Source organism: Centropristis striata, chromosome 18, assembly GCF_030273125.1.
Source record: "Centropristis striata isolate RG_2023a ecotype Rhode Island chromosome 18, C.striata_1.0, whole genome shotgun sequence".
NCBI lineage: Eukaryota > Metazoa > Chordata > Actinopteri > Perciformes > Serranidae > Centropristis > Centropristis striata.
Genome location: NC_081534.1, coordinates 737,501 through 764,117, shown reverse-complemented (window position 1 = coordinate 764,117; position 26,617 = coordinate 737,501). Strand labels below are relative to the sequence as shown.

The 26,617-nt window shown below is 38.1% G+C and overlaps 2 protein-coding genes across 2 annotated transcripts in view; both read left to right on the top strand.

Moving 5' to 3' along the window:
* The window catches only part of cnih3 (cornichon family AMPA receptor auxiliary protein 3), a 386,093-nt gene that overhangs the window by 285,679 nt on the left and 73,797 nt on the right, over positions 1-26,617 (top strand). The window lies entirely within an intron of this gene.
* Positions 1-26,617, top strand: part of fynb (FYN proto-oncogene, Src family tyrosine kinase b) — an 80,381-nt gene that overhangs the window by 25,260 nt on the left and 28,504 nt on the right. Inside the window, exon 3 of the mRNA XM_059356586.1 lies at positions 21,813-22,069. Within this exon, the coding sequence (XP_059212569.1) occupies positions 21,823-22,069 (247 nt within the window). The 5' untranslated portion in view covers positions 21,813-21,822. The remainder of the gene's footprint in view (positions 1-21,812; positions 22,070-26,617) is intronic.

Sequence of the window (26,617 nt, the reverse complement as noted above, 5' to 3'; positions counted from 1 at the left end):
CCCTGACTGCAAGAAGCATGAAACAGCTTAAACACTTAAAAACCAAATATCTTTGACTATGAATGCCCTGCTTAGCCTGCTGCCCCCGCGACCCGGCCCCGGATAATGTAGGTAAAACTATAGATTTTCTTTTTAAAGACACACTTGGTGTTAGCCCAAGACTCCATAGAGTTAAGCTGTTAACCCATTTCTTGTTCCCTGAAAAAGGCCTACTTGTATAATTCTGAAATGAACATTATTTTTCAGTTTTGGTTAAGCTTACCTTTTTTTATTTACCTCTGGCAGTTCACCACTTACCTTTGGACCCTTTCAAGCTGTTCATTTGACTTGAACTGCTTGAATTTCAATAAAAAACTGGAAAAATTGGGGTGTTCTAAAACTTTTGACCGGTAGTGTAAACCGTGTTAAGACAGAGAATGATGAGCCTTAAAGATTATCTCCAGCCGGAACACAATCCTCTTTGGAGGTGCTGAGCAGTGGGGGCGTCTCCGAGTCGGTGCTGTCTAGACGCTGTGGGGACGTGCTGTACTGAGCCGCTAACAGTCCCAGCTGATCCAGCGTCTCCTCAGGCACACTGCATCCTCATGTCTAACATCACCAAGTCACAAGACGCTAACACAGTGACAGAAACAGAGACGTATTCTTTCCAGAGACGTATTTGAAGCAGAGCTGTCAAAGGTGGAGTGATGCTGTACTGCCTGTCCCCACAACGTGTACCCTCGTCTCATCAGCACTCACATCATGCCCTGGTCTCACACATTATAATGCCACTATTCCATCATATACACTGCATATTTTAATGAAAAATTGTAAAGGAGAATAAGGGTTTTTGTATGTTTTATTTAAGGCATCTTATTTGGACAGTCTTCTTGTAAATTCTGTGGTCGACACTGCTCTTATTTTGAAAGCTGCATGCGTTTCACGACAGGTAGATATTCAAAACAGTCAAAGTTTAGTGTGATTAAAACAACTTTAAAGGCTAATTAATTTAGTTAGTAGTTAATTTCTAGTTAATTTCTTATTTTAAGCATACAACATGCTTATTTCTAGATTTAATAATCTTAATTTAATAAATCTTGTCAAGGTAAATTATCTGTCCATGCAGCAAGATCATTTCCCTCAGATTTACTGTTTTTATCTGGTTTTTAGACTTAACACCTTTTTAGCAGTGCACAGGGTCTTAGATCTGCATTATTTCCACTCTGCCATCCATAGTACTCTCACTATGCTCAGGAATGTGGTCGCCTAGCAACGGGGTTGGAGAAAGATCAGTGTGTTGGGTCGATGATGGGCAACCGTTGCCTCTTCTGCTTCCTCTAGCTTCTGATGTCACCCTCTCTGATGTTCATCAGCTGTCCTTTATTAATGTGCATGCTTTTGTTTTCAAAATGTCATCATCAGGGTGAAATGTCCCACGTTTCGGTTTATTTTTGCCACAACTTATTTAGTAAAAAAACAGAAATAAAACAACACAAAAAGAAGAATACAATAAGCATTAAAGCAGATTGTTAAAGGAAGGTTGCCTGGGATATCCTGAGATCCAGACCAGATATATCCCTGCTGGGATTCCAGCTGTGCCTCTCTCTCTGTTGCCATGTTTCCTTCCTCTGTCTCTACTGTCACTTTTCAACAAAAGCAAAATGCCAAGAAATACAAATCCATTCAAATATACACTCACCAGCCACTTTATAAGGTACACCTGTTCAACTGCTCGTTACTGCAATGTCTTCACTTTTTATTCCTCGTTTAGACGAGCGTTTTCGGGAGGAAATCTGCATCCATAATTGACGCAAAAGTGTGTGAATTGGATTGGGTTTTACATTGTAAAAATGTGTAGCTGATATACGGCAGTAAAAATGTTTTTAAAAACATATAAGTCAACTAAAAAGACTACAGGCTGGCGCCATAACTTCTACATTTGACCAACTTCAAGTCTAGGTTTTAATTCCCATAGAATAGCATTTGATTCCAAAAATCCTGAGATATGTCTTCGGTTTCCAGCCTCTGATTTGCACTTGGGTCCACAAAATCATAGTAATAAATGCTGATTATGACCTATTAAAGGCAAGTTTAGACATAATAGGCTGTTTTATCTTCATTCTAAGGCTCAAAATAAGGTGTGCGGCTCCATTCAGACTGTATTCTCTTATTTTGGCCCACCATGGCTCTGTTGTTAGTAAAGGTTGCCGACCCCTGGTATAGGCCTTGAAGAATGCATGTGGCTGCTGAGAAATAAAAGAGGCACAATAGCTGAATATGTGGACGGCGGTGTAGTTCTCAGTAAGCTTTGTGTTTGTTTCTGCTGCTGGAGGATGTAGAGAAAGGGTGGAGCAGGATGACAAGAGCCAGAGTCAAAGCCTCGACACATGCCGCGGCCTTGTTTATCTCCAGGTCGACACATTCCTTCAAGAGAAACTGTACAAATGAAACCGGGAGAGTTGGAGCGGGACACGGAGACTCTTTGGCCTATTTATAGAACAACTGGTCCACTTGGCGTAACGCACTTAATCAGCAAAACTGCCTTCTTCCTCCAGATGGAACAAAGCTCTTGTTCTGTGAGTTGAATGGAAATTAACACCCTTCAAGGTGTATTTGAGGCTTTTAACCACATCCTGCAGACTCATCCTGAAGACGCTGAGATCGCTCTCAGTGTTGCAGCTCACATCTGCACGTTGTAGAAGCTGCAGCACCACAAGCTGAAACACTCAGCGGGCGGGTATACGGCTTCTGTTCTTTGTGTCTTTGACCTTTAGATTGTTTCTGTGTCAGAAAGGTCTTTTCTTGGCTCTGTCATCACAAACCTGTTGCCTCAGTAAGTCCTACAGAGTTTCCAGGCAGTAGCAGTGAAAGCATGTGGGTGTTCAGGCCGTTTGAATACAGTATGTGTCCTTGACACCACTGTCCTTTGTCTTCCTGGGATTTTGTGTCTTTTTCGGTTATTTTGTGTCTTTTTTTGTTATCTTGCATCTTTTTTGGTCAATTTGTGTCTTTTTTGTGGTCAATTTGTGTCTTTTTGTGGTCATTTTGTGTCTTTTTGTGGTCATTTTGTGTCTTTTTGCTGTCAATTTTTGTCTTTCTTTGGCCATTTTGCATCTTTTTTTGGTTATTTTGCATCTTTTTTTGGTCAATTTGTGTCTTTTTTTGTCATTTTGTGTCTTTTTCGGTTATTTTGTGTCTTTTTTTGTTATCTTGCATCTTTTTTGGTCAATTTGTGTCTTTTTTGTGGTCAATTTGTGTCTTTTTGTGGTCATTTTGTGTCTTTTTGCTGTCAATTTTTGTCTTTCTTTGGCCATTTTGCATCTTTTTTTGGTTATTTTGCATCTTTTTTTGGTCAATTTGTGTCTTTTTTGTGTCTTTTTTTGTCATTTTGTGTCTTTTTCGGTTATTTTGTGTCTTTTTTTGTTATCTTGCATCTATTTTGGTCAATTTGTGTCTTTTTTGTGGTCAATTTGTGTCTTTTTGTTGTCAATTTTTGTCTTTCTTTGGCCATTTTGCATCTTTTTTTGGTTATTTTGCATCTTTTTTTGGTCAATTTGTGTCTTTTTTTGTCATTTTGTGTCTTTTTCGGTTATTTTGTGTCTTTTTTTGTTATCTTGCATCTTTTTTGGTCAATTTGTGTCTTTTTTGTGGTCAATTTGTGTCTTTTTGTGGTCATTTTGTGTCTTTTTGTTGTCAATTTTTGTTGTCAATTTTTGTCTTTTTTTGGTTATTTTGCATCTTTTTTTGGTTATTTTGCATCTTTTTTTGGTCAATTTGTGTCTTTTTTTGTCATTTTGTGTCTTTTTCGGTTATTTTGTGTCTTTTTTTTGTTATCTTGCATCTTTTTTGGTCAATTTGTGTCTTTTTTGTGTCCAATTTGTGTCTTTTTGTTTCTGTGTCAGAAAGGTATTTTCTTGGCTCTGTCATCACAAACCTGTTGCCTCAGTGAGTCCTACAGAGTTTCCCAGCAGTATCAGTGAAAGCATGTGGGTTGAATACAGTATGTGTCCTTGACACCACTGTCCTTTGTCTCGCTGCCCTGAAAGTTGAGGACATGCGTTCTAAAAATGGTTTATTTCCTCCAGTTTCCTGTGGAGCATGCCGTGCTGTCCTGCGTATTTCACTCATCATGATAATTCAAGAGGAATGCTTCGTGTTGCAAGCTGCTGCTCGCTGCAGAACTCTGTCTTTTCCTGGCTCAGAGCATCAATTACTCTCTACCTGACAAAGAACTGATTCTATTTCAAAACTTTTACTGTTCTTAAGCTAATGAAGAAGTCATTTAATGTGAGCAACACATTTTTCGGGAAATGAATAATTACAGTTGCAAGAAAAAGTATGTGAACCCTTTGAAATGACCTAGTTTTCTGCATTAATTTGTCATAAAACATTTCACCGTCAGCGTCTAAATAAAAGGCACTTCCGATAAATTATTTTGTCATTTTTACCCCCAAGCGTCAACGGGGCTTAAATGATGGAATATTTCATGAAGAACAGGCAGATATCACTTACTTTTTCCACCATCACTTTGAATGTTTGATGTATGTGTTCAATAAAAACACGAGATATTATAATTGTTTGTGTGGTATTAGGTTAACCACAATGTGTTTGTCCATACTTGGGACTTAAATGCAGATCAGATCACATTTTATGACAAAATAATGCAGAAAACCAGGTAATTTCAGAGGGTTCACATATTTTTCTTGTTACATGTTACAAAAAACAGACGTCTGATTAGATGTTATATCCTTTATAACTTTATCTGATGGTAACTAAAATTAAACTTTGACTCATCACAGTGCGGACAGAAGTTTCAAAAGAAACTTTCCTGTTATCAGCCAATGGAAAGGACCAGTGTGAAACCTTCCTGTTCCCCCAGTGTGAGGATCGTCTTGTGCAAACTAATAATCACCTGAAAATGTCAAGCTGTCCCTCTAAGGGTGCTGCTGGAGAGACTCTGAAGGTGTCTGCTTTGTTCCTGAGCTAAAGCCCAGTGGAGCCTCAGTACATGCAGCAGCTCAGCCTGTCATAGTCAACATACATATAATATACATATAACATACACTACTGGTCAAAAGTTTTAGAACACACACACTTTTACAGAATTTAATTGAAAATGATGCAGTTTAATGTCTCAGTGTACTCTGAAATTAATGCACATTTGCAACATTTAAAATTCTTTATTGAGCATGATAGTGTTTTGAAAGTAAAAAAAAGATTCAAAATCACATTTTATGTTGGACTAAAGGACTAAAAAAAGACACAAAATGACCAAAAAAAGAAACAAAATGGCCAAAAAGACACAAAATGACAAAAAAAAGACACAAAATGACTAAAAAAAGAAACAAAATGGCCAAAAAGACACAAAATGACAAAAAAAAAGACACAAAATGACTAAAAAAAGAAACAAAACGACCAAAAAAAAGACACAAAATGACCAAAAAAAGACACAAAATGTTAAAGTGATATAGTGATTGGAGTATTTACTACTTTTTACTGCTATATTTGATTTACTCCACATTAACAGTCTTATCATAACATGTGTTCCTATCAGTAGCAGCTCAAAACCAGATAATTTACTGTATTTTATAAAGCGATTACATTAATATTGAGCAGAATTTAGTTCAGAGTTTTGGTCCGGCCCCTGCAACCTTCGTGGTGTTGGTCATGTGGCCCCTTGTGGGGACATTAATTGCCCCCACCCACCCCTGCTGTAAACGACACATTCAAGTATGCATCTAAATTCGAAACTGCAGTTGAAACAAGATTTCCAGCGTGAGGTTTCCTGTCCTGTGATGGAAGAAAAGCTCCTTGAATGAAGTGGAGAGATAATTGACGGTTTCCTCCGAGGACCAGATGAATATTTGAATGAGGCGAGCCGAGGCAGCATCTTGTGTTAGTGTTGATTCATGCGTTGCCCGGGGGGAGGAAGAGTGAGGGGGCTGCCAGGTCAAGTCCTGGACACAGCTGCATTATTAACAGAAGGTCAGCTGTCAGCATCAAGCAGCACACTCAATTTTGCGCCTCTGGCTGACATGTTGGTAACCTTGTAGGCCATTTAATGAAGGTTCACCAGCCTTCTCTTCTCGCTTCCCGGTTTTTTTTTCTTGCTCCAATAAAACGAGAAGCACAGAACACACAGAGCATCTGGAGCCAGTTTTATTACCTCGCCAAAACAACATATATTAGATATATATTGGCTGAGAGGCCCAAAGGTATATAGGGCTGCAACACATATAAGATAATCTGCTCCTTAGTTCTTTAACCCTCCCAACCCCGAGACATTTCAGGGCGTTTTTTTTTTTTGCTCTTTTTATATTTTACTCACTGTGGCCTTTTATTTCACTGTAATAAACCTCTATGGAATCAGCACAGTCATGGATAGAAGTAGGGACAACTGATAAAAACTGTATTTTGTGCAGAATAACACAGTTGTAATTACATAAGTCTGAATAAATAATAAATATACATTTAAAAAAATATGAATAAAAATGTGATGAAAGGAGTTTGTTTGTTAAAACCATATTTCAAGATTTGTCATGATTGTGCCTCTTTGTAAGACTCTACATTTAAGTATTTTTAATAACACATACTAGTCATAATTTCAAAATTCCTGTCAACTTTTAACATTTTTTGGGCTTCTCTACCACCAGGCTTAGCAAGTTTTCTGGGGGAAACCCTGCTGTACTTATTGCTATGCTATCCATATTAAAGTATTTGCATTTTTCCAACCTCTCTTTGCCTTTATTTTGGAGGGGTTTACCTTTTCTAACTGAAACTTTCGTAACCTATAATCTGTTCAAAGACTGTCAGAAAGTTCAAATTTTGATGATCTTGTTTTGAAAAAAACATACATTTCATTGCATCGCAATGCGGGGGCATGCAAGATTCAGCATCGATCCATAATCGATTATGTTTATTTCCTGTCCTCCAGTGGAAAGTTGTGGGGGCCAAGGTGGGAATTTCACACTCTGGCCTTGATGCCCTGTGAAAAAATGTTCAATTTACGGCCCAGGTGGCCTTTGCGCCGCTGTCAAAGTTCCAGTAAACACAACGCTAACCCGACCCACTCCCCGTCCTTCAGACATGCGCATCAACACATGGCTCATTGAATATTCTAATGAGCCATGTGTTGATGCAGCACAGGTAAGCTAGCAGACAAGCTGTTTGATATGTTGTGACTGAAGTATGTGGTAGTATTTGACAGAACTTAACATTTACGTTTTTATAGAACGTACTATTGATAGGTAATTACCATTGTATTTGCCTATTTAAAGTTGACTCGTTAACGTTACATTTTTGCGTCATGAAAACTAGCGATAGCTAGCTAGTTGGGATAGCGCTAACGTCTTCCCTAGCTCAGGAACAAGGGCTCCACATTTAGCTGATGTAAACTTCACCTCAGCAGGTTCCTTTTTATGGCAGGAGGAGGCATTTCTCTTTCCTTACTCTGAGATGAACTCAGGCAGGAGATTCATTTTGCCATCTTTTCAAAATATAGCCAGTAAAATCTATTGTTATTAGGCCTATCTGACTGCTTGTATTGCCTCATGACTGACGAAAAATGTCCCTTGTTGTGTGCAGTAGAATTGTGATGCATCGCAGAATCGAATTGAATCGTTACCTGGTGAATCGTAATCGAATCGAATTGTGAGGGCAGTGCCAATGCACACCCCTACCAATATCTTTCATTCTCACAGTTTTAGAGGAGGAGGATGTTGAGCTAACTGCTGGCCTTATCACCAGCAGCCTGGACTCACTCAGTGTGAGTGTCTGTCTACCTTCTGTCTCCACATCGGAGCATCAGTAGGTGTCCTCCTCCTTCAGCTCCACCAGGATTACTGCTGTTGTTGTTCTTGCTGCTGCTGACATTGAGCCGCCATGACACAATGGTGTCATAGCTGGCCCCGCCCACAGGAAGCTGACTGACAGAGAGAGAGAGAGAGAGAGAGAGAGAGAGACAGAGAGAGACAGCCAGTGACACACAGCTGTTGGTTGTTTTGTTTTGGGTTTTTTTATTTTTTTATTTTTTCTTCTTTTTTTTGCTGGACAGTTAGATTGTATGAATTATATAATGATTGTAAATATTGCTATCTTTTATTTTTATTAGTTTTTCTTTTCTTTTAAAATGAATAATAGAATTATAATAATTTATTGTAAATATTGCTTTCCTTATCCTGTTATCTTTTTTCTGATGCTTGCTTTGGCAATATATACATTGTTACGTCATGCCAATAAAGCCAATTGAATTGAATTGATTTGAATTGATTTGAACAGAGAGAGACAGAGGGTGATGGGAGCAGTAATAGTCTGAGGCCTGTGTTGTTGTTGTTGTTGTGATCCGTCCAGCAGCAGGAAGAGAAGCAGACCAGCATCTCTCTGCTTCCCCCAGCGGAGCAGCAGACCAGGCAGTAGGAGGGTTGTTCCAGGTCTGACTACTCACAGCTGATACATTCAGAAACTAATGGAACAAATGACTTAATATCAGATATCTGCAGTAATATCAGTAGTTAGTTCCTCATTCGTTCCTCATTTGTTTCCTGGTAACAACCCAATATGTGTGTACCTTTTTGTAAAGTGTTACCCATAATCCCAGCTGAAAAGGAGATGAACCATAAATGGTGAATAAAAACCCATGCACATATATATGTATATATATATATGTATGTATATATATACATATATGTATATAAATATGTATATATGTATGTATGTATATATATATATGTATGTATATATGTATATATGTATATATATGTATGTATATATGTGTATATGTATATATATGTATGTATGTATATATATGTATATGTGTATATATATGTATATATGTATATGTGTATATATATCTCTATATATGTGTGTATATATATGTGTGTATATGTATATATGTATATATATACATATATGTATATGTATATATACATACATATATGTATATGTATATATACATACATATATGTATATATGTATATAAATATGTATATATATATGTATATATGTATATATGTATGTATGTATATATATATGTATGTATATATATGTATATATAGGTATATATGTATGTATATATATGTATGTATATATGTATGTATATATATGTATGTATATATAGGTATGTATGTATATATATATATGTGTGTATATATGTATATATATGTATGTATATATATGTATATGTATATATATGTATAGATATATATATGTATATGTGTATATGTATGTATATATACATATATATGTATGTATACACACATATACATATGTATAAATATATATATACACATATATATAGAGATATATATACACATATACATATATATATACATATATATGTGTATATATATCTATATAGATATATAGATATATATGTATATATAGGCCATATATACCTGTTTGTTATACCCGTTTATGTGTATGCTACATTATGCTGGGTCAGGTTCAGACCACACATCATTACACAGAATAAGTTCCTCATACAACCGCACTTCAGAAACTCTAAACTGTCCCTTTAACGCTGTGACATCACTCCTCCCGTCTCTGTGCTTGATGGCTGTTTGCAGGCAGAGGTAGCACACAGCGTCCTTCATCATCTCCTCACTGAGACGACCTGAACGCTGTCAGGAGCTCACACTGAGAGGAATAAAGAGGGGTAGAGTCAGTGGTTTTTAATGAAGGGGCTTAGAGCATCCTCAGGCAGACCTCCTGCAGGGACACATGCTGTAAAAAAAAAAAATAGAGCTGTGAAAACAAGATAATCTAGCCCAGATCCTTGGCTTTATAGACTCTACTCCACCCAGCCTCTTTGAAATCAACTGAAACCAGGCAATGCAGGGGCCAGCCTTTAAATAGCAGGAATGCTAACTTAAGGCCAAAACTTAACTCTTAAATGTTGACAAACATCTACCCATGTCTTATGGAGGTCTAACAGGGTTTTTGGAACAAACAGTTTAAAAAACTTCCTAAATTAGGGAAATCATATTTTTCCCCTGTTTCAACATCTCCTCTTTAGGGCTGTTTCCACTAGCGGGCAATACCTGGACAATACCCTGAATGAGGCGGGTCTCACTCGCTGAATAGCCGCTAATTTGAATACGAGCAGTCCAGAGCTGGCTTTTGTCAGGACTTTTTTAGTCCCTGTAGAAGAGCAGGGTCTTTATTCTCCCCTGAAAAACGCCTGGTTGCTGATTGGATAGAACGCTAAGCAGGATGTGACGTAGTACTCTACACGACAACAACACACGCCATTTGTAAAAGCCACGCTACTCCGCGTAGAGTGACGTCACAGACAGTCAGAACCGATCTGAGTGTCTGGAGGTTCAGACTGAGATGCATCTGTCCAAATACAATCTGAAACTACCTCCCGAAGGTGGTTTCGATCCGGTTTGCAAAAATCTGATTTCATGTGATTTGTGACTGTTCAGACTTCAAAAGAGCCTCCAGTTCCAATCTGGATGATGGGCTAAAATTTTGGCTGTCAGTCTGAATGAGGCCTTATCCTTCTCTGCCTTCCTCTCTCTCTGTATTCTGCTGCTCCTGCTGATGAAGGAACACCATGAGGATGATGCAAAGTGAATAATTATTTCATGATGTGGTTTCTGTACTACAACAAGCAGGGAACAGAAGGAGTAGGAGGAGTGGGAGGAGGTGGGAGTCTTGTGATATGATGACTGATTACTGCTATCCCGTCAATGGAGCCACAAAGTTATAACAGTCATAACAGGTTCCTCTATTTTAACTCTCTGGTTCTCTCTCTCTGTGCTCCCTCAAAGGTCAGCACTGTCCAAACCACCCAATCCATAAAGGCCATTCATTCATTTGCTTATGTATTTGTGTTGGGACCAATTAATTTGGTTGATATGTTGGTATTATTAGTGACAGCGTAGCAAAGGGCTACAGTTGTATTCATGTATGCCAGCTGGCTTTAACCTTCTGAACCCCAAGCAGTTTTAGGGCATTTTTTGCCCTTTTTACATACATACATAAAATATATAATATATCCTGCACCTCTATGGAATCAGTACAATAATGCCTGGAAGTGGGAAAAACTCAAAAATGTCTTTGTGTCAGTGGTTTGATCCCTGATGGCAGCCTACATGTCCAAGTATTCTTGGGCAAGATACTGAAGTCCAGATTGTTCCAGATGCTGCTTTCATCAGTGTGTGAATGAATTTCCAATGGTGGCAGGTGGCACCATGTAGGGTGTCCTCTGCCACCAGTGTAGCTGTGATTGTGAATGGGTGAATGCAGGATGTCTGTAGTGTAAAGTGAGTGTCTTTTTTTGGCCATTTTGTGTCTTTTTTGGTCATTTTGTTTCCTGTTTTTGTCCATTTTGTTTCTTTTTGGGTCATTTTGTGTCTTTTTTGGTCATTTTGTGTCTTTTTGGTCAATTTGAGTCCTTTTCTGCTTAATTTTATGTAATTTTTTTTGTCAATTTGATTCTTCTTTGGGTAATTTTGTGTCTTTTCCGACGAATCCCAAAGTAGTAGTCTTACTTTCCAAGGAGTCTCTGGCTTGAAGCTGACTGTTACACACTCAGGAGGTCAGAATGGACCTTTAAACTGATAGCAAAGGACTTAGATTAAAAAGTAACAATAAAATATAAACAATATATATAAATGCACAGACAGAGAGATGTTTTAGTTGTTGTCTGCTTCATTATTTGTCCAAAATGCGTCGAGTTGAGTGGTCTCAAAGACTAGAAAAGCGCTTTATAAGTGGGTTTCCACGTATTATACATAATGAACTATTTGCATTTTTCCAACCTAATCCTAATCCTCTCATGTCCAGCCTGCTGTTCTGTCTGACTTTCAGTGAATATTTGTCACATGACTGCTCATGTCATCAAAATCCATCAGAACTAGTTATTCCAAACGTTTTATTGTGGCAAACATTTTAAATGAGACATAGAATAAAGTGATTTTTGAAGAAATGTCACAATTTTAACTACTTTACACAATCTTTTTGTAGAGATATGAACACAGGGAAGACAAATAAACGTTACCAGCTTGTGAAAAAGAACAGTTACAAACCTTCTACAGTGGCTCATGTATGGGGTATGAAAACTTTTAGCATACTTAAACTTCTACAAAAGTTCTTTAAAATCCTAGTATCTCTACTTCTACTGGAGTAATGACTGTGAATCAATGACATGGATCTAGTTGTACTGAGACTTTATTAGGCAGGCATATTGAATGAGTAGTTTGGCCTTTTTATTTTGCTTCTAATTGTGTTTTTGAGCTCTTTTCCTTCAGTCTTTATGCTAAGCTATAGGCCAGATTGCAATGTGAATAGATGCCAATATTCTGCTGTAGCAGAATCAGCATGAATGTCCTAGCAGAGGACTTTTTTCCACTTTTGTGGAAAGGCAGTATGAAAAGGGTTTATTAGACCGATGATATTATTATATATATATATATTATATTATATCTCTGCGTTCAGTGACTGACTCCAGTGGCTCAATTTAAAATTGTGCAAAGTTGTAGTATGTTAAATAAATGTGTCCTTGCAAGGATATATGCTACCACATGTATGTCTCGCTCTGTGCAAAACAAATTAAAAGCCAATTTGGAACAGCCTTGTTTCCACTCTCCTGGAGATGGAGGTGTTTTCCTTCACTTCAGACCTGCAGGGACCAAAGTGATGGAAAAGGTTTTCCCTGAGGGGTAAATGCATGATAGGTGCTCCCTCCACCTCCTCCACCAACTCCTCAGAGCCCCTTTTCTCCACTCCTGCTTCTAATAAACCCCACCCTATCATCTGCAATCAAATATAAATGCATGACATACACTACTGGTCAAAAGTTTTAGAACACTCCAACTTTTCCAGAATTTAATTGAAAATGATACAGTTTAATGTCTCAGTGTTCTCTGAAATTAATGCACATTTGCAACATTTACAATTCTTTACTGAGCATGATAGTGTTTTGAAAGTAAAAAAAAGATTCAAAATCACATTTTATGTTGGACTAAAGGACTAAAAAAAGACACAAAATGACAAAAAAAGACACAAAATGACAAAAAAAGACACCAAAAGACACAAAATGACCAAAAAAAGACACAAAATGACAAAAAAAGACACCGAAAGACACAAAATGGCCAGAAAAAAGACACAAAATGACCAAAAAAAGACACAAAATGACAAAAAAAAAGACACAAAATGACCAAAAAAAAGACACAAAATGACCAAAAAAAGACACAAAATGACCAAAAAAAGACACAAAATGACAAAAAAGACACCAAAAGACACAAAATGACCAAAAAAGACACAAAATGACTAAAAAAAGAAACAAAATGACCAAAAAAAGACACAAAATGACAAAAAAAAGACACCAAAAGACACAAAATGACTAAAAAAAGACACAAAATTACCAAAAAAAGACACAAAATTACAAAAAAAGACACCAAAAGACACAAAATTACTAAAAAAAGACACAAAATGACCAAAAAAAAGACACAAAATGACAAAAAAAGACATGAAAAGAATTCAAAAATGGACAAAATAGTTCTTGTTCCCTGAAAAAGGCCTACTTGTATAATTCTGAAATGTCCATTATTTTCCAGTTTTGGTTAAGCTTACCTTTTTTTATTTACCTCTGGCAGTTCACCACTTACCTTTGGACCCTTTCAAGCTGTTCATTTGACTTGAACTGCTTGAATTTCAATAAAAAAACTGAAAAATTTGGTGTGTTGTAAAACTTTTGACCGGTAGTGTACCTCTTTATTCTCCTTCTTTCCTTTGACATGGAGCTCAGGTGGACACCACCTTATTTAATGTTAAATTAATTGACTGTCATCCCATTAACTCTTTACTTCTCTTCAGATGCTCCAGCAGGTCTATGGCTCCAAATATAGAAGCTAATTAATTTAGTCCATCCAGTGTTATATGAATAGCCTTTTGCGTTAACTAATTATAGATCTAACTCCACTACTGGTCACGTCCTGCTTTGTGATTGGATTTTCCCAGAGGGTTCATTGATTTCATGTGAAAGTGGCTGAAACATGGGAGGAGGTGCTCTGTCTGATAGGAATCATAACAGCAGACTGAAAGCCAACAAAAATAATTATGATAAATAAATAATTCACGTTGTCTTGTATGAAATTGTACACTGCAAAAAAGGTGTGTTTAAAACAAGATAAAAACAGTAAATCTGAGGGAAATGATCTTGCTGCATGGACAGATAATTTACCTTGACAAGATTTCTTAAGTTAAGATTATTAAATCTAGAAATAAGCATGAAGCAAAAAATTGAGAATTTTAGAATTGTTAGATAATTAATCATGTTTTAAGAGTTCATTTCTTATTTTACACACAATACACAAATTGACCAAAAAAGACACAAAATGATCGAAAAAGACACAAAATTACCAAAAATATATGTAAAAATGACCACTAAAATGACACAAATTGACAAAAAAAGACACAAATTGACCAAAAAGACACAAAATTACCAATAAAGACATAAAATTACCATTTAAAAGACTCAAAATGAACAAAAAAGACATGAAATGACCAAAAAAGACACAAACTGACCAAAAATAGATGTAAAAATGACCACTAAAAACAGACACAATGATGAAATTTACTCTTAAAACAAAATTAATTAAAGCTGCAAGCAGTGATGAACTGGCCCGAGCAGAGTGACCTGATGATTATTTGTTTCTTACCAAGATAAAAAAAAAACGTTAGATTTAGAAGTGTTCTATAATTGATCTTGTTTTAAGAGTTAATTTCTTATTTTAAGTGTTCAACATGCTTATTTCTAGATTTAATAATCTTAATTGAATAAATCTTGTCAAGGTAAATTATCTGTCCATGCAGCAAGATCATTTCCCTCAGATTTAGTGTTTTTATCTTGTTTTGAGACTAAACACCTTTTTTGCAGTGTACAGCAAGCAGGTGGCGGCCTTTTTCTGCAAAAGAAGAATAATGAATGAGTACAGAGGGCTGCTGAAAAGGAGGGAAGGAAGAGGAGAATAAAGAGATGAAAGCTCTCAGTTGAAAGAGAGCAATCAGCTGTGAGCTGCAGAGGGACAAACAGGGATTATAAGTGTCAGGATGAAGCAGATTGCATTTAACATGAACCCACTAATCTGATTGTTCTATTTGATTAGAGTTGTATTGGAAAACACACTAATTGAATAACAGATCGTGGTGTTTGTTGGGGAAGAAGAAAGGAAACACTGACCGAGGTTTAGGTCTAAAACATGAAAGTGACTCATATTTTATATGTATAAACGCCTTATTTTGACGCTTTTATATGTTATGCACTGTAAAACCTTGCAAGCAAATGATGACAGACTTTGATTTGGCAGACAGTTGCATCAGTGTAATAGTTTAATATGTCATTTTCCTTAATTAGCCCTGAAATAGTATCTATTAGTGTTAAAAGTAACCTTCTATTTTCTTGTACCTGGCTTGTTTTCCTGTCAGCAAAATGCTGGAATAGAAGAATAGAATAACAATAATCCAAGCGGGCCTCTGTCATTCCTGACTGCTGTCACTGGATCCACACTGCTTCACTTACTGCACTGATGAGTGATGTGTGTTTCTGGAGTGTTTTGTCACTGTCATCACTTCTGATCTGCCCCTAATCAGAATGAAAAATCCATCAAAACCACTCACATCCAGCTGCATATGACCATCTGGATGCTAAGCCATATACCTCTCCCTGAAAACAAACCCCTCCTCTAGAGCAGTAGTTCTCAACCTTTTTGAGTCGCGACCCCCAGTTTAACATGCATGTTGTCCATGACCTCCGCTCACTGAACACAATCTCACACGCACAGTTCAGATCACCCAAAAAAGAAACAAAATGACCAAAAAAAGGAAACAAAATGACCAAAAACGACACAAAATGACCAAAAAGACACAAAATGACACAAAATGACCAAAAAAGACACAAAATGACCAAAAAACAGGAAACAAAATGACCAAAAAAGACACAAAATGGCCAAAAAAAGACACAAAATGACAAAAAAAGACACAAAATGACCAAAAAAAGGAAACAAAATAACCAAAAAAGACACAAAATGACCAAAACAATACACAAAATGACCAAAAAAGACACAAGATGACCAAAAAAAGACACAAAATGACTAAAAAAAGACACAAAATGACCAAAAAAAGACACAAAATGACCAAAAAAAGACACGGAATGCCCAAAAAGACTAAAACACATGAATACTTTCACACAGTGGAGACAGAGCTGACTTCCAAAATGATTTGGAGACCCCCAGAAATCATCTCGCGACCCCAATTGGGGTCCCGACTCCAAGGTTGAGAATAGCTGCTCTAGAGATTATCGTTCAACAACTGCACAGGAACAGCTGTCCATCTAGCTCAGAGGGATCAATACATTTGTTTCCCTTCCAAAAGCCGATCAGTCAGTCAGCCTCTCCCAGTCTCAGTTATGTAAAAAGTCAGAATGAGAAGCAGTTAGTGGTCTCAGTGACGCTAGCGGCTGCTAGCAGCATATAGCATTAGAGACGCTCTGCAGGTTAGCACTAGCGTAGCGTTGCTGCTGTTGTTGCTGGTCTCCCCTCCCCCCCGCGTCCTGTCACACAGGATTACAGCACACACTGACAGAGTCCTCACAGCGCACAGCGTCCTTACAGCGTGTGCTGCTTGGCGTGTGGGCTGTCCACTTCGCTCTGCCCACGGTGGGTTTGATGCCCGGGCGCTGACATGGGTCAAACCAAGTCAATTATACGTCGTGCCAAGGTGATATTGCACTTTTCTGCTAAACCCTGAACACCTCCATCTCTGTGCACTGCAGAAAAGGTGTTTAGTCTAAAAACAAGATAAAAACAGTAAATCTGAGGGAAATGATCTTGCTGCATGGACAGATAATTTACCTTGACAAGATTTATTAAATTAAGATTATTATATACCGTCTAGTCACTATAGCATTGTTTCCATCATATCATCAGTATAATTACCATCATCTTGCCAACCCACCAACTGATGTTCTTTTTTTAACTTCTTAAGTGTTCTTGTTCTATTCTGTGTTTTTTTCTATTGTTGTTTTTATTTATGCGACCTCAGTATTTTATTCTATTGTATTTTATTGTACTTGAATACCGGACTGCTGTGACAACCGAATTTCCCTTCGGGGATGAATAAAGTAATCTATCTATCTATCTATCTATCTATCTATCCATCTATCCATCTATCCATCTATCCATCTATCCATCCATCCATCCATCTAAATCTAGAAATAAGCATGTTGAAATTAACTCTTAAAACCAGATAAATTAAAGCTGCCAGCAGCGATGAACTGGCCCGAGCAGAGTGACCTGATGATTATTTGTTTCTTACAAAGATAAAAAAAAAAAACTTTAGATTTAGAAGTTAGAAAATGTATCTTTTTTTAAGAGTTAATTTCTTATTTTAAGCATTCAGCATGTAAGCGAAAAAATGGCATAATATGAAAGTACTAAAGAAAAGTAAAAGTACATTACACTAAATGAACCAATATACTTAGTTACTTTAATAAAATAAATAAATAAATGAATAAATAATAAAATAAAATTGACTTGACTTTACACCACTGTTGCACATGTCATACAGGTTTGTGATGACATGTGAAAAACATGCGATCTCAAGTTGAATTACATTTTAGTTAGACAGTAAAATAAAAACAAAATGAAATGAAAGCAAAGGAATTTGGGCTCCAATCATTATTGATTAATGTGGCTGTTGTTGGTCTATACATTGTAAGAAAATAGTGACAGAAACAGAAAAGTTAAAATTGAAAGGGTAGATGATGTTGTATTATTTCATGTGGGCTCTTTTGTTTTCACAGATCTTGTCTGTAGCAGCTTGTCATTAGGCTGTAATGATCATAACTCAGAGTGCTTATTGTTTGTTAGAGTGCGGTTCCTTTCAATGATCTTCCACTTGTTTATTGCTGCTGCTACCAAGGGGAAGCCCACACTCCTCCTTCATCAGCTTTCAGTACACTGCAAAAAAAGAAAAGTTGGGTGAACTCAAAATTTCAAGGCAACAAACTTCGATAAAATTTTAAGTTGGACAATTAAACTAAATATTTTTAAGTTTTGTTTTTGCATTTGCTCAACTCTGAATTTCTCTGGCACGATTGTAACGCCGCTATGAAATGTAAGCTAATGTTGTGACCACAATTTTGAGTTAGCATTGATACGCTAATGGCTACTCTTGTAGCTGTAACAAGCAGCACCGCTAGCATCAGTTAGCCGCTAGCATCAGTTAGCCGCTAGCATCAGTTAAGAAGAAGAAGAGTACTTTATTAATCCCACAATGGGAAAATTCAACCTCTGCATTTAACCCATCTTTTTTTTAGCCGCTAGCTTTCCCTAATGACCAAATTTCCCAACAAAGAAATAAGAGTTATCAGAACTATTGTCCCTTGTTGTGAACCCCAACTTAAAGATATAAGTAACAACAACTCACCAACTTGTTTTTGAGCAGACAACTGGCTTCCTTTGTTGTGCTAACTTACATTATTGCCCTAAATGTCAATCATTTATATTTCCAAGTTTTACCAAATTAAATCACTGTTTTAGGCCAAAAATACAAGTTGGCTTTTTTACAGTGCAGTATGTCACAAGTGAAAACACTCCCTGCGTCTCGCTGCAGCCTGATGAGGCTGCTGAGCAGGAAGACGGAGGGAAAGGAAAGGAAGGGCAGGGAGTGAAATATATCCTCATGTGACACATTTGAGGACAGAGCGGACCTGAAGGCCAGACTGGCACTTTGTCTTCCAAGGAGAGTCTGGATTTATGGCCCATTGTGTCTGTGCTGATAAAACTGTTCCGACACTGGTGTTTTCATCCTTGTTTTGCAGAGAAACAATTAGATGGCATTAATTCCTCTGGGAGTGCACAAAATTGTCTAAGGGTGATCTTGTGGCCTGCTGTGGCGTGGCTCATGTCATTTTTCAAATATCAGAGCATTTAATTATCTTCTCTGGGGGAAGACCATCCTTGCTTAGTCATAAATGAAGTATTGAGAAAGTGTTTCAAGATGTTTTTAGCCTGCAGTCTGGAACTGTATCTACATTACTCCCCATGAGCACATGTGTACAACAGAAACATTCTTTAGGCCCTGCAACATGACTTTCTACAATCCTGCAATGCCATTTTATCCAAAGCAACGTTAATACAACACATAACATTACATTACATGTCATTTAGCAGATGCTTTTGTCCAAAGCGACTTACAATAAGTGCATTCAAACTGATGGTATAAGCCTTAGACCACAGGTATCAAGTAAGTACAGCACTTGAAGAGCTAACTGTAATTGCTACAGGAGTGCTTTACGTTTAAGAAGAAGAGCATTTATTTATTTATTTTTTTATATAAGGTGACCATGACTTAACCTTTAACCTTGAATTGTTGGAATCAAATCAAATCAAATCAAGTTTATTTGTATAGCCCTTTACAGTAGCCAGAAGGTACCCAAAGTGCTTCACAGGAAATCCATAAAAACAATACATAACACATGCATAACATATAAGTACAAAATAAAAGTGCTGCAGTGCTGCAAGGTAGTACGAGCCATAGACAATAGCCATACATAGAAAGGTACAAACAAAATGAGTAGACCTAAGAAACAGAGTTGGCAGAATTAAATGCCAACCTAAAAAAGTGGGTCTTCAACTTTGATTTAAAAAGGCTGAGATCAGAAGTGAAACGAATGTCAGGGGGCAGTTTGTTCCATAGCCTTGGAGCAGCGACGGCAAAAGACCGATCGCCCCACTGTTTAAGCCGTGTCCTCGGGACCTCTAAGAGAAGTTGACCCGAAGAGCGCAGGGCTCTGCCACAATTGCGAACAGTTAAAATCTCTGACAGATAAGATGGGGCCAGTCCATTAACGGCCTGAAAAACAAATAACAAAAGTTTAAAATCAATTCTAAAATGGACTGGAAGCCAGTGGAGTGATGACAGCACAGGGGTAATGTGTTCCCGTCTCGGTGTGCCTGTTAAAAATCGGGCAGCGGCGTTCTGTACAAGTTGGAGACGAGAGATGGAAGACTGGCTGAGGCCAACGTAGAGGGCATTGCAGTAATCCAGTCTCGAACTGATAAAAGCATGGATTGCCTTCTCGAGATCCGGCCGACTGAGGAAAGATTTCACTTTGGCCAAGAGACGGAGCTGAAAGAAGCTTGTGCTGACAACAGAACTAATCTGTTTGTCGAATTTGAGTCCATTGTCAAATATTACACCAAGGTGATTTAAAAAAGGGGGCCAGAGTACCAGAGTTTGTGGCGGAAACAATCGACGAAGATGGAAGAGATAGGTCTTCAGCTTGCGGTGGAAGATGTCTAGACTGTCTGAGGTCCTGATGTCGGTGGGGAGCTCGTTCTCTCTAACCACTTGAAAAACAATCTCTAAAACACCTCAATGTTTCTTTGCTGTGATGGTCATATCATATCGTCTTGGAAGAAGACTTGAAGCTAGCGATTGAGACCGTAATCTTACCTTGATCCTTTTTTTCTGAGGTAATAAATCAAGTGACAATTAGTCTCATTTTGTATTGAGATAGATAGGACCGGAGTTCTTCTGCAACCGCCATTAGCGACCCCTGTTGGAATTTTGAAAGATTGTAGGCTTAAGGCACTTTCAGGTTTGCTTGACTGCTCAGAACGGGAGGTTGTCGCCTGATTAGAACAATGGCTTTTAAATAGAAAGTCCTAATTTGCAGATTTCTATGCAATGCAATAGAACTTTTCATATAAAGAGGATTATGGGAGGGGATTTATAGGTAGACTGCCCATTAAAGAATAGAGTTGAATTTGTTGATAGCAGCCAGCGAAGATTCTTACTTCTGGCTCCTCAGGCTGACTTTGATTGTTCGGCTTTATGACAAAACCAGCGTCCATTCGCCGACATTCTCTCCTCCCACCACTTCTGGTGAAGATCAACAGCGTGATGTTGACAGCGCGGCCCCTTCTCCCTGAGATCAGTGTTATTCCTCCTGACCGAGAAAGAGAAACACTGTTAGTGTGAGTCATCCAGAGAGCAAGCTATGTGTCAGGCTATAAACAAAAGGTCGCTGCCTCCCTGTGCTGATCACTGGAAGGATGTCATCTGCACAGAAAGCAGTGTGAAGGGAGAACCGTGAACAGAGTGATGAATTCACCGCAGGTTGGTGTGCTGAGCTGCTGAGCACCACTTATTGATCCACCGGTCCAGCTTATAGTATATAAGTTATATTCATTGCCTCCATTAAGGCTCTTTTAGCCTGTTGGTGTTTTTATCTGGTCTGCCTATTATCACATGTCTCCCACTGTTAAGACTTATGATCCAAGTGTGTCTATCAGTCAATCAGCCTCAACCTGCGCTCTGGTTTTTTTTATCTTAGCTGCAAAAGTCTTAGCTACTATTTTTTATTTAATGCCTTTACTGTTTTATTAACCTTTTTCTATTTTATGTTATTTATCACTTCCACTTTCGCCTCCGCCTTTGACCCTTTGGGAGGCATTCTGATTTTGTTTTGGTTTGTTTTGGTTCACCTGCTCAGGTACCGCGAGGTAGAGTCTGACGTAGCCGCCGGCTGTTTGTCAACTAGCCGCTGTCCGTTTTCTGAAAATCAGCGTCATTAAGCCATGCAGTGATCAAGCCCAGGGTATCCGCGAATAGTCCGATGTCCGTAATCCAAAGCCAGAAGCAAAAAAACTCAGAAATAGTCCAAAATCGAGCACAAAAACACACAAACTCACTCCAACTTTCCCTCCTGGCGACTTAACTCTTTTCCAGCTGTGCCACTTTCTTCTTCAGAGCAGCAATCTCTGTTATATCACTCAAGTTATATCTTAACCAACCTGGTTCTCTTGCCCTGTCGTCCACAGATTATAGATAATGGGCTGTGTGCAATGCAAGGATAAGGAGGCAACCAAACTGACAGACGACCGAGACACCAGCATCTCCCAGGGAGCGGGCTACCGCTATGGGGCGGACCCCACGCCACAGCACTACCCCAGCTTCGGGGTCACCGCCATCCCTAACTACAACAACTTCCACGCCCCCGTCAGTCAGGGGATGACCGTCTTCGGGGGGGTCAGCACTTCCTCTCACACTGGAACCTTGAGGACTCGTGGTGGGACAGGTAAGGCAAAATCACTCTCAATCTAAATTTGATTCCTGTTAGCACTCTTTGCTCAAACATCAAATATAAAATTCCTGACAGACTATCATTCCTACGGAAATTATGGGAAACTCAGTTGAAAATAACAATAGATAATGAAGTGTGGGAGGAAATTTTATGTTTACCTTCAAAAATATCCATATGTAACAGATTTAGAGAAATGCAATATAATATTTTACAAAATGTTTATATATCTCCATATATCTATAGTAAATATACTGCAGGGGCTTCTTCCAAGAAAGAAAGAAAGAAATGGGGTCTGGGGAAATGCCCAAAATGCTCTTTCATGTCCCAGACGGCTGAAGGGGCGTGTCTACTTTTGATTGACAGCAGCTGGCAGTCTGTCAGACTGTCGTGGTTGCACTTAAAGGAAAGGGAGACAAAGGAAACAAAACTTGCCATGTAGCTGCATTTCATGGGCAGACAGCGTGTTGTTAGCAGTGATTTTGAGGGGTAAGGATCACTGGAGCCAAGTGACATTTGTAGATGTATATTTACATTCTGTTTACTGTGCTGTGCATGATGTGACGACACTATGGTTAACATTTGGCAGAGGGAACAGGCTTTTTCATCTATCACACGTTGTTCTCAGGTTATGTCTGGAACAGATGTGATCTCATTAGTTCACACTGAAAGGTCAACACCAAATAAAGTCAAAGTTTACACTGATTGAACTTTGAGACTGCAGTGAGGCATAAAACAAGGCAGACTTCAACACACAAGGTAATGCTACCTCCAGACCTGGAATCTTCACTCTCGACATGGAGAACACTGATCATAGAACACCTTACACACTTACAGAGAAGCACAGTACTGAGTGCAGGTCACACACAATTTATTCGGCTTTGTTTATTCGATCTATACCAGTTGATGGAAACGTCCCTAATTCACATTTTCTTTGATTCGACATTTCTAAATTTTGCTTCAAAATTCGATTCGACTTTAATGTAAACACGGTTAGTGAAAGCTCGAAGAGACAAAGAGTATTTTTCAAAGAAAACAGAAGGAGGAAGTCATTCGTTTGAAGGGTACTTCTCAGAGTCTTTATTGTTTGACAGTTAGAGCATTCTGTGCATTCTGGGTGATAGACTCACACAGCCGCCCACACACATACAGTACAGGCCAAAAGTTTGGACACACCTTCTCATTCAATGCGTTTTTCTTTATTTTCATGACTATTTACATTGTAGATTCTCACTGAAGGCATCAAAACTATGAATGAACACATATGGAATTATGTTCTTAACAAAAAAAGTGTGAAATAACTGAAAACATGTCTTGTATTTTAGATTCCTCAAAGTAACCACCCTTTGCTTACTAGAATATAAGACATGTTTTCAGTTATTTCACACTTTTTTTTGTTAAATACATAATTCCACATGTGTTCATTCATAGTTTTGATGAATTTACAATGTAAATAGTCATGAAAATAAAGGAAACGCATTGAATGAGAAGGTGTGTCCAAACTTTTGGCCTGTACTGTATACCTCCACATGCAAAAGAGCACACTCTGAGGGATTATTAGTGCAGTTAAGGACTTCCTGTTGCATCCCAAAACTCTAACCGTCCTCACCTCTCAGCCCCTTCAGCTCCACCGATGACCCCCGGCCCGGCCCTGTTAGGAACGTCCGGCGGGCATTAGCATGGTGCTTTGTGTGCTGGGATCATTGTTTACCTAGGGAATATTCCCACTCAGGATTTCCTTTATGTTTGACTGAGCTCAGGCTGCTCTGCAGAGGAACTCAGCATTTCCCCTCAACTTAGCAGGAGTCCTCTCCCTCAAAGTGTGGATTATTTTCTGTGCTGTATAATCCAAATCCACTCAGTGGCAGAGGAGCAGAGAGGGGTTTAGCTTTTTAATTTTCTCCTGGTGGGGAAATTTGGACATAAGCCGCCCTTCCCTCTCAACCTCTGTTATAACACAGCTGCTAGCTTGTTTGCCTGACAGCCACAATCACAATCACCCCCCTCAGCGGCTCTGCAGAGGAACCCGATGTGTAGTGGGCATCAGGAATCGTATTGATCATCAGTTGATCTTTTGCTGATGTCATTTCCCCAAATGGAAATTCACAGCTAGTCATATGACCTTATGTAACTGATTGAGAAGGATCCCAGACAGCTCTGAGATGAATCAATGAACCAGTTTATACCTAAAACCCACAAAGCACAGCTGTGATGCATTCAGGGTTTCAATCAGACAGTCTGCTCTGGACTCTCTCTGTTTGTTGTCACATGAATAGCAGCAGGTCCTCTTTATCTGCAGTCCCATCAGCCAGAGCCTCACATACTCTCTTCATATCACCGCTGTGTCCCAGAAAGCCTCTGAAGAGCTTCTGAAGAGAAATGACTTGGAAAAACTGTGATCAAGAGAGTTTAAGTGGACTTTGAAGAAGTGCCCATTCAACTTTCATTTGTCAAAGACGGAGAAACATGAAACAGCTGCAGTCACCTCAGACCTGCAAAACACTCTGAGTGCTTCTTTTGTTTTCTCTCCACACTCCTGCTCTGTTATGAGAGAAGACGAATCAAAAGTCTTAGAATACAAGCTGATCTTCTGTGGTTTTAAGGCTTCACCTAAAGCAGCTATTCTCAACCTTGGGGTCGGGACCCCAATTGGGGTCGCGAGATGATTTCTGGGGGTCGCCAAATCATTTTGGAAGTCAGCTCTGTCTCCACTGTGTTAAAGTGTTCATGTGTTAATGTGTTTTTGTCTTTTTGGTCATTTTGTGTCTTTTTTTTGTCATTTTGTGGTTTTCTTTGGTCATTTTGTGTCTCTTTTGCTCATTTTGTGGTCAATTTGTGTCTCTTTTGGTCATTTTGTTTCCCTTTTTTGGTAATTTTGTGTCTTTTTTTTAGTCATTTTGTGTCGTTTTGGTCATTTTGTTTCTTTTTTGGGTCATTTTGTGTCTTTTTTTGGTCATTTTGTGTCTTTTTTTGGTCATTTTGTGTCTTTTCTGGGTCATTTTGTGTCTTTTTGTGGTCATTTTGTTTCTTTTTTGGGTGATCTGAACTGTGCTTGTGAGATTGTGTTCAGTGAGTGGGGGTCGCGGACAACATGCATGTTAAATTTGGGGTGGCGACTCAAAAAGGTTGAGAATAGCTGCCCTAAAGGACATTACAAATTTAGTGTGAAGAGAAAGCATAGGTAAATGTGATGAACATCTCTTATATTTAGTGAATCCTCAGTCAGCAGAACTGTATTACATAACTCTACTACTGTAGTTTCACACTTTGCTCATTTTTCACTGGCAGAGTACAACTTTCCACAACTCTCTGCTGTAGTGTGAAAATCATTCCAGTTTCCTCGTATCACTAGAGTGGCCAACAGCATGATGTCAGCTTTATGGAAAGTGTACAAAAATCTTAAGTGACACTAAAAGCAAACACCTTCTGCTCTGTTCCAGCCACGTGATGTAGAGTTGTTGTTTTTTTCAGGGATAAAATGTCGACTAAAAAGGATTTTCAGGCCCCTGGTCTTCATTTCGAGAGTTTTTTATGCGTGTCTGATGAGAGTGAAACTGGCCTGAGACAGCCCAAAGCCCAGCTACTGTTATTATTGGACTGTTCAATGGTCAAAGCAATTTGTGGCTGGATTCACATCGCTGCCAGTTAATAGAGTTCAGGTGGTGCATTTGCTTCAGACAAGCAGAAACACTTGCATGAAAGGGCAACGTTGAAACTTTGCTGGAGGGATTCAGCTGCTGTTCTTATGAAGAGAATCACAACGAGCTCAAAGTCTTATTTACTGACGCTGAAAAAAAAACTATATCACCCTGTAATCCCAATTAAAAGAATGATACTTCTTTTTAGAGTGTAATATTACAATCTGTGTTGATTACCTACCTATAGGCTACCTGGATTTATGAAATGTACTATATTTCTAAATATTATATTGCTACACTTAATGGCAAAAATGTCACTGGTCTTTTGGACTTGAACAAAAATAAACCATATTTTTGTTGCTTAAGCTTATGTATTCAGTCATTATTCAATGGTATACTAAACATCCATGTGAAAAAAATGACTTCTCACTGTTCTCAGGTCAAATATTTATATGCGATTAAAATGCGATTAATTTCGATTAATTAATTAATTACAAAGCCTCTAATTAATTAGATTAATTTTTTTTAATCCAGTCCCGGCCCTAAAATATATATATATATATATACATATATATATAGCTACTATATATATATAGCCACTATATATATATATATATATATAGTGGCTATATAGAGAAACTCTCTTATTTGAAAGGAGTACCAGGGGATATGCCTAGATAAGTATTTTTTACTTCAGCCTACATCCCTTTTTTTTCGGACCAAAATGATATAAGGAAATGCATATTGAATATTAAGTTAACTGGTTCTTATTTCTATCTTATTACTTAGACAGGGCAGATGCATGTATATGTATAGGGCTATATATACTGTATGTGTGTAAATGTTTATGTGTTTATATGCATATCTGTATATTGCTGTTTATGTGAGTATGTATACGTATATGCAT